General features: G+C 33.1%; 1 protein-coding gene across 1 annotated transcript; it reads right to left on the minus strand.

Annotated features, from left to right (window-relative positions):
- Positions 1-388: 388 nt before the first annotated feature.
- Positions 389-2,209, minus strand: LOC142354458 (uncharacterized). Its single transcript, XM_075406761.1, has 2 exons — positions 1,988-2,209; positions 389-714 (listed from the first exon to the last, which is right to left on the minus strand). The coding sequence occupies exons 1-2, from the start codon at positions 2,125-2,127 to the stop codon at positions 480-482; spliced, it is 375 nt and encodes a 124-aa protein (XP_075262876.1). The 5' UTR covers positions 2,128-2,209; the 3' UTR covers positions 389-479.
- Positions 2,210-9,596: the final 7,387 nt, after the last annotated feature.

A 9,596-nucleotide genomic window follows, 5' to 3' on the forward strand; every position in this document is an offset into this window, starting at 1 on the left:
GAAGTGGTGGAAATATGAATCGAAAATTAGCGTCTGGGGGGGTTACCCTCCCAGACACTAATTCCATGGTCTGGATCGTGCTTTTTGTCGCACAAATTCAAATAATATTCACGCTATTTCGAATCTTAAGCTGACATTTTCGAACAGTATCGCTGTAATTTGATTCATAGAACGCGCAGTTTCGAAAAAAAGGAACGCTATTTCGAATCATAAGACCTTATATTTCGATTCATAAAAGTAGAAATTTCTAGTCATATTCTAATTTGATTCTGATCATAGTCGAATTAATTCGAAAATTAAGCAATAAACCGCATAAAACGACAACAGGACTAATATAATTGCTACAAATTTCATTTGAGAGCATAACTAAACCACTGCTAAATACATTTTTTCTGTTTACATATAACATAACAAAAGTACGAGATTTTTGGCCGAGGAGAATGGAAAATTGGTAAAAGGCTCGCAATAGTTTTCGCTTTTCAGAATCCCAGTGTTTGAGTTGAAATGAAGACTTCACAAACTAAAGAATGCATTTCATGACAATCGTAGGAATAGTGTTTTTTCTCATCTACACCCACGCAGAAGTGTTTCCCTTCGTTATTGTTAGGCTCTCCTTCATTGAATATTTCAAGATTCATCACGTTTGTTTCTTCATTGATCGCCTGCCATTCATCTTCCAAAGCAAAGGGATTTTTTATATATCCCAATACAAATCTGAACAACACAAATATCAGGCGCAAATTGAACATATCAAAATAATACATGAGTTTTCGCTTCAAAATTGAGATAATGCTCCCGGGCTGAGGTATTAGTGTTAAAAAAACAAAATTAAGGTCAACGTCGAATGTGTTGAAAACAAAACGTAGCCGTGTTCTAGAGTTGATCATTTTTGAAACAAGTAATTTTAGTATATAACCTAAAAGTTTAAACATACTTGTAACAAATAAAACCAATAACTAATTTCTCCTCTCTTAATTTATATGCCTCTGTTCAATTCAATTCTGTGATTCAATTTGGAATCATACTTTTTAAAACATCAATCTCAATATATTCTTCCTGAAAATGAAAATAACTCATAAAAGCACAATCTTACTGCTTAAAGGATATTTTTACGCAGCAGAATCAAAAAACTTTAGTTTCTTTTTAAAAAAGATTGACGGTTTCCTGCTAACCGAATATCTAGTGGCAAATTGTTCCATTTTTCATACACTGACCACTAAATTAAATCATACCACTTTTTTTTTTACTATTCTATCTAATTTTAAACTCTAGTTCGAGAGTTATGCTGAACGCTTAAACGCCGAGAAGTTTCTTCTAGCTGTCTTGTTGAAATATACAACGACACAAATTTTATTGAGGAACTTTTTGTTACAGAAAGCTCTGCTGGAATTAGCTTTGTCTCTATGAAAAGATCTTTTGTCTGATTGTAATTTTGTCTCAGAAAACATACCTTTATTTTCCAATTAATTTGCTGGTTTAAACATGGCATTTTCCTCATTTATTTGAAAAACATCCATTTAGCACACATTTATTTTTTGGCAGAGAATAGGCTCGTTTTGGGGATGAACTCCCGAGATTGATCAGTCCATACAGTTTTTTATTACCTTGATTGGAGTCAACTATCTTGTGTTCTTACCTCTTCATATAATTTAAGGATAAAAAACTTTGGTCAAGTTAAACAGACGAAAATGTGGGTATTAGCCAGACCGAACAGAACGAAAAATTGGTAATAACCAGACGTATTAAACCAAAAGTTGGGTGTCGGCCAGACTGGCTAGACGGAAATTTGGCATGTTTTTAGAGGACTTAGGATTCTGTTTTATGTTGCTTGAATTGTCCAACAAAAAGTTTTCGGAATCTCGGAATCCATTAGCTGACATTTTTTAAAATCATGATACTAAATTTGACAGTATAGAAAACCTAAAATCACCGCTGTTGACCTCTGGCTGATTATAATAGCAAAATATTGAATATAACTAAGGCTAACCTTTGATCATAAGGTTGAAGTTTGCCTTTAACAGTCTCAAACATCTTCTCAGCATCTTCGTATGTTAGTGGAAGCGGTGGAAAAGATTTCGGATGTTTCTTTAAACACTCTTTTGCAGCCTGTTGGCCCGACCTGACCATAATTGTGGACCCCAGAATACATCTTACGTTTTCTGAGTCTGGGCTGCCCTCGAGACCATCGTCGAGTTCTTGGAACCCTTTGGGGCACTGGTTCAAGTTAGATTTTGAGAAATTTTTATGCTATGTAGTATGATCAAAGATATTTTTTAAGAAATGGTCACAATAAGGAAATAAGAGTCTTTGTTCAAGTTAATTTCGGAGTTGAAAATGCCAAATCTAGAAATATATGCAAAACTTTAATCCCCACATGACGTGCGTCAAATTTATTTACAAAATCAGCTACTAGAAATGGAATCATTTAGCAATTATTAATATTATTGCAAGAAATTAAATAATCGAGACAAAAATGATTATTATTGAAACCAAATTGGAAGCTGGCATTTAGAGAACATTTATTTTTTGAGTTTATTCGAGCATAAAAAATTTTATCTGTTTATTCCAGCGTAATTTTTTATTTTATTCAATATAAATTTTAATTTTCGTACTTTGATTTGAACGTTTGCATTGTTCACAGTTGGCGGTTTTCGTAAAATATCTAGGTTGAACAGCTCATTTTTGAAAATAACTAGGTTGAAATAGTTAGGTCGAACAGCTCATTTTTGATCAGTAAAACTATCCAAATTTTGCTTTCACCACAAAAACTGAGTACTGATTAGAATAAAATAAAAATAAGGAGGAGTGGATAATCTTATAATATTTAATTGGCGTATTTTATAATCTTATAATATACTTAAAATAAATTGGTGTAGTTGTGGGAAAACTGCAATTGATTTTCAAGCACAGTGAAATCATCAACATTATAACAAAACTTTATAACGGTTCAAATAATTCTTTACCATAATTTTTGGTGTGACCCAAACAAACATCTTGGATCGAGCTAACATACCTCAAGTAAAACTCATGCCATACACTTAAAATTTATTACATCAAACTTTTTGAATTCAAGTTTCATTGCAGCTCAATTTATCATGTTTTACGGATCTTGCCTGGCACAATTGGATTGGAATGAGTTTATTACTTGCTGATGCAATGCAAATTTTTTTTTTAAAATTTTCATCAGGATGATATTCAATGGTTTGCTCATTTCGTGTCACTGTTTTCACTATAGTGTGAAGAAAAACATTGAAAGTTCCAAAATTTTGAATGTGAGCGAGCTGTATTTTGATAAACAAAATGTAGTTCTTATAGTCTGGAAAACAGCTAATCCCTTGTCCAATTATATATGACTTGAAATCAGCAGTAAAAATCGGTCGCTCGCTTAAGCATTCTTTCTTTACCGCTCGTTATAAATCTTGAGCTAAATATTTTTAGATCAAAAAGCTTCTTGAAGAATACTTAATTCTGTTTTTGTTATTGAATAACCTTGTCAATTACTTATAAGACAAAGCATTCCCTAGTTCAATGGATTGCAATGTTAACTTGGAAGTGGACAAATAGCTGCAGAGCTACATAGATGCGGTAATTTTTAAAGAAATGTCAATAGAAGATGATGTCAGGTATGCAGACTTGCAGAATTTAATTGCAGAAATAAATGAGAGGGTACGAGAGCAAAAATACAGCTCCAAAAATTGACTGATCATCAAGATTCCCATCTTTGATGCCAGAAAAATCGGAACTGAAGAATTTTTGAAAATGACAAAATTTTTGCAAAAACTTTTTAAATAATGACATTGTTGAAATTAATCTGAAAGCGTATCACCTGTTACCAACCAAACGTTTACTGCCTGGTAACCTTATGCCTCCAGTTATATTAAAATTCGTGCAGCTCCATGTGAAGGACAAACTTTACAATCTTAGAAGATTACTCAAAGCAAATTCCACAAATAACCGCTACACAGCTAATTCCGTGAAAGGTAAAATGATGTATATTAATGAGCGCTTGCCTCATACTGAATCATTGATCAAAATTGCAGCTGATCGTTAGAATTATGTAACCTCTACTTATAAATGTGCAGTGTATCTCCTCTGTTCTGATCCCAGTGACCCGAACGGCATCAATAAACAGCTTGTGCCTGTAAATATTATCGAGGATCTGAATCAAATCCAATACCCAGTTGTAACGAGAAACAGAGCTCATAACTACTTTGGCAACAATGGAACTAATACCCCTAATCCTTTCAAGAGGAAATCAATTGCAATAAACGATTGAAGTTTTGATAAAGCCAAAGATATTAAAGCACCCTCAGAAAAGAAAGTATGTGTAGTTGCTGTGTCAGATGATGGTGTTAAACGTGTTAGTTAGGTATACCAGTGTTGTGTTTTGAAATTCTAGTTCTCCTGTTATGATGTGTTGAATAAGCTAAAATTTCTGTTCTTTTAACTCAAATTGCAAAAAATGATGGAAATTTTGATAAAGCCAAAGAATAACCCTCAGACAAGAAACTATGAGCAGGTGCTGTGTCAGATGATAGTTTTAAACGTGTTAATTAAGATTACATGTGTTGTGTTTTAAGAATCTAATTCTCAATTGCTATGATGTGTTGAATAAGCTAAAATTTGTGTTGTTTTAACTCCAGCAAAGCCTGATATCTGATTATTGAAGTGATATAAATGAATTGCAGTCGCTTGTATTGTTAATGATTAACTAACAGCCTAGAAATTTTTCAAAAAGAGGCGCAATAAAAATACGAACTAAAATCGTTAAAATTTCCCCTTTTTTCCTGAATTAATTTCCTACTCTTTTCTCTTTTATCTTTTCACACACTCCTTTTTTTTCGAAACGCTCTTCCTTCTTATAATTTTTCTGCGCCTTATAAGAAAAAAGTAGATATTGATAAGGCGTTAATTACTCAAAACCAACAGTCAGAACCTCATATGCAGCAATTTTGTTACACTAAGCAAAAGTGAAAGACACCACAAACATTCTTTGATCGTTACAATGAAAAAAGTCTGCTCGATGCGTTTGTCCGCAGTCAGTAAATTATAAAATGAAAGAAAAACGATACATTTCTTATAAAACTGAAATTTGTTCCCAGGCGTGGAGTTTGCAACATGCGATTGTTCGCCTGAAACAATCTGCACACCTGATTTTATTTACTTATTACTTTTTTTTTTAAAAAAAAGCGAAATTGGAATGGAACAGGGGAGGAGGGAGAAGAGAGAAGGGGACAGGGGAGGAGGGGATATGCGGGAGTGGATAAAGGCGGGGGAATGGCCAGGAGGGGGAAGTAAGGGAGAGGGAAGAAGGGGGAAGAGTTTTTCCATTTTTGGAATGCTTTTAAATGCTGATTTAAAGAGTTTACCTGATGCGATTGTCCACATTTAGCGAAAAACTCTGAGAAGTTTGTAAAACTAGGTTTTCTTTATCTCTGATTAGACTTATAACGACCATTTTGCGACAAAGGATTATTTGCACTTAGCCATTTGGACACTTTACAATTATTTAACAGAATTGAATGACATAAGTAGTTTACTGGAAGCGATTGTCGCAGATAGTAAATTTCATTTCAGAGTCATTAGTGTTTAACATTGTTGTTTGCACGTTTTTAGTGGGCTCTGACCAGAAATTTTGTAACAAAGAGTTGAAATTAAAGTTAAGATAACACAAGAAGCCATAAGACATTGTAAAAAGTTACAGCAAGCGGTAGGGAAACTTCTCATATAAAATTAAAGAATTTTTAATGCTTTAAAATGTTCGTTCGTTATGCACTAATTACGATGAACTTATGATAAAAGTCAGAAACATCTTCAATCATGTTTCATTCATTGCTCTGATTGAATCGTGGCTGAAACCAATATTCAATCTATCTTTATTTTGTAAAGATACCTTCAAAAATATTTTAACATGTAGCCGACAGAGGCAAAGGTGGAGTTGTTGCACTTCTGTGTCAAAAGAATATTGAAATGCAAACTTTCAAAAACACCAATCTATCTGATTTACAAATTCTAACTGTAAAAACTTACTTCTCCGTTCAAACCATGTTCATACTAGTCTAATATAAAGCATCTAAATTGAGAGATGTAATGTTTCAAGATGAATTGATGACTCACTTAATAGAAACTGGACAACATAGTAATGCAAAACATGTAGTATCTGGGGATTTCAATCAAGATTTCAATAAAGAAAGTCTACAATAACAAAAGAGCTTATCGAAACATTCTCGAACCTGGGCTTCAATTGAGTCTGAACACCATGTGAAACAACGAGAAATACAACATTATTGCAATCTACTATTGATGTAGTGTCCGCAGATTTTAAGTGCGAAACAAATGTAAATAAAACTCCCATAACAGATCATTGTAGTATCATAGTTTGCACAAAAATAAACCTCAAAAATGATACAAACTCGAAAAAAGGAAATTATTTGGGAAGTGGTCAAAGCTAAAAAAAAACATAAAAAAGCAAGCACTTTTGAAGTGTAATCTGCCATCTAAACTATGAGAGGAAAACCATTCGTTGAAAAAATCCTCATCACAAGAAGCCTTCAGTAAAAATGAAGAATTACTGTCCTTTGTAATACAGTATTTCGAAGTAAATAATCCTCAAAAAAATCAATGCAGAGATGCTGGATAACCAACGGGGTTACAAACTCTTGTGTGAAAATATAGACATGTTTTCTGGCGTATCTCAAATCGAGCACAATTAAAGACAGCATTATTTATATAAAGCAAAGAAACATTACAAAGGCTCTAGTCCACAAAACTACGAACTTTTTTAACTTTTCAGCAAAGATAACGATTCCAAGAAAAGACTCTTTTATAAATTTGTAATCAAAATTAAATTGGAACCAAAAACAGCAACCGCTGATCAATCCAATCTACCAACTGCCGCTCAGATAAAACATATGAGAGAAATAGGCAACAGGATATATCTGAAACCAATTACACGCATAGAAAATCACAACGAAATCCAAAATCTTTAATATAATCTCAGCCTTGATCACATGGGTTTTTCAAAACAGCTTATTAAAATTGTTGCACCAACTATTTTGTCAAATCTTTGCGCTCAATTGAATAAAATAAAATATAATGGAGTCTATCCAGATTGCCTAAAGATTTATGAAGTTTTTCCTATACACATAGAAAGTCCTCCATCTGACTCTAGTAGTTACCGGCCAATATCATTCATAAGAAAAATTGGAAAATTTTTCGAAAAGCTCCTGCATTCAAGAGTGATGTCCTTCCGAATTAAAAACCAGGTATTGTCAAACAACCAACTCGGCTTCATAGGCAAACGATCAACAACAGATGCTTTAGCTGAAGTAGTTGAACGCATTTATTACCTGAGACCTAAAAAAAACAAGTTGCTCGCTGATCATTACTGGATCTATCAAAAGCATGTGATACTTTAAATCATAAACTGTTAATCCGCAAGTGTGGGTTTTATGGACTACGAGGTATAGCATCGAACATCCCATCATCGTATTTGAGTAACCGTAAACAATTAGTAGACTTTAATTGCGAAACATCAAGAACTATAGGGGTTACCGTTACCTGTGGAGTACTACAAGCTTCTGTTTTGAGACCGCTTCTATTTCTTCTATAAATCAAACACTTGGCAAATCAACAGAATCATGGTTACCTTGTACTTTATGCTTATGACGCTAAAATTGTTGGCAAACTAAAATCAAATTGTATACCTGATAATCTGAGAGCTGTGCAATTATGGATGTCTCAATACAAGCTTACAATTAATGAGATAAAAACTAAAGTGATCACTTTTGGTTTGAAAACGCCTTCTGAATTGAAACGGAATGAGGTCAAAATAGAGCAACCTGGATATGGAAAATTACTCGGCGTTTGGTAAGACAACGGTCTTGATTATTTAGAATATTTACGAGTCATAAAAAACAAATGCAATAAGTTCATCTCTCTCTTCTATCAGACAAAAAAATTATCAACAAGCTTGATAATGAACATCTTGGAAATGTATGGTCAACCCTTCTTTCCATATAGATGTCTTCTTTATGGCACAGCCTCAAAAAGTTACCTAAGCGCTCTTCAGAGACAGCAAAACTAACTTTTTCAACTAATTTTTGGGCTGAAACGAACCGATGATGTGATAACCTATCGATAAAAGTATTCCATTCTCTCTATATTTAAGTTTCATGTATACGATTTGTTTAAACTACTTTGCAAAATTGTTCGCAGAGACCATCACAGTTTATTGGTCAATAATTTTGTATCTATTTCTGAAATTAAAAGATGCCCTTATGATCAAACACCCAAATCACTAACTACTAAATATAAAATGACAATGGCTAAAAAAAGGACCAAACAGGGAAACGTCTATTGTTCAACTCAATCTTTAATTTGGACCGACAGATTTTGAGAGATATTATGAGTGTTGAGAACAGCAAATTGAACAATTTTTTCCTCAAATTCAGAGATCTGTATATAGTAGACTCACAGTATTTCACAAATTTGTTTTGGTAAGCGCTTCTCTTCAAACTGATATTCATCTTTTTTCTCTCGGGGTTTTTTCTTTTTTTAAAAATAAAAAGAAAATAAGGAAGGGAAAGAGAATCTCGTAATTAAGCGACGCTTTTTGAAAATCTTGTACGGCGTCTGAAAACAGACTTCTAGCCTAATTGACTTACGTGATGTATGGAATGTAACATACTCAAACCAATTTATTATTTTTTATTATCTTTTTCCTAATAAAATGTGGCATAAATACTTTCCTCTACTGGTTTTGGGGGAAAAATGTTTTTGAGGCTGTTGAAAAAATTTTTCATGAAAACTTTTATTGGCCGTACTAGTTATTCAACATAAATTAAATGTTGAATTTTAAATCAAAGTGAATAAACGTGTATGGGTTTAATTAACAACTTATGATATACATGAGAAGCAGCGTAAAATTTTGCTCTAAAACTTCACTCAGTACTTAATTTTAGCATAATTAGTAAAAAAAAAACAGCTTCTTCAGCATTACGTGAAGTTGTGCTTTGAAGTTTTTAATTTCTTTCATTTTTTGAAACTCTTTATCATGTGAAGGTCTTCTAAAAATGAAGTAACTGCTAGGAGCTGCTAGAATTCATCTCTATTACTTGCATGCCAAATCAGCTATTCAATACAATTCTCGATTTTTGTTTCTGTTATAACTTGTACTCTCCACCTTATTTATTCCTCATGGTCTTAGTTTTTCTAGCTCACATAATTTTGAACAACCAAACTGACGTCTATTTTGTCTTATAAGCAATTCACGTCGGCTTGTCTTAAAACTTTTAACAGAAAGATAGCACAAAATCTTCACGCTCCTGAGACATGTAGCCTTTTGTAATGAACTTGAAAATAATAGGATAAAAGATAACCAGAATTGCTATTGACGTAATCAACAACAGTCCACCAACTGATATACTGAAGAACTTGCACAACTAATAAATAATAAGTCCAAATTCACCGGCTACAATTGTTCTAAGTAAAACTAAATCTCATACTGAAGTTGACATTAAAAAATTTGTTGCCCGAGTCCTCGGTGCCATCGCCGCATCAATTTTGCAAAAATTGCAATGATTGCGTTGATCGGT

This window comes from Convolutriloba macropyga, chromosome 15 (assembly GCF_964194025.1).
Source record: "Convolutriloba macropyga chromosome 15, txConMacr16.3, whole genome shotgun sequence".
NCBI classification, from domain to species: Eukaryota; Metazoa; Xenacoelomorpha; order Acoela; family Convolutidae; genus Convolutriloba; species Convolutriloba macropyga.

What these genes read in the sequence shown, in the direction of transcription:
- LOC142354458 (XM_075406761.1), bottom strand. Translation starts at nt 2,127, where the DNA reads ATGGTCAGGTCGGGCCAACAGGCTGCAAAAGAGTGTTTAAAGAAACAT. An exon ending in CTTCAACCTTATGATCAAAG is followed by an intron (nt 715 to 1,987) that starts GTTAGCCTTAGT and finishes TGTGTTGTTCAG; the next exon opens with ATTTGTATTGGGATATATAA.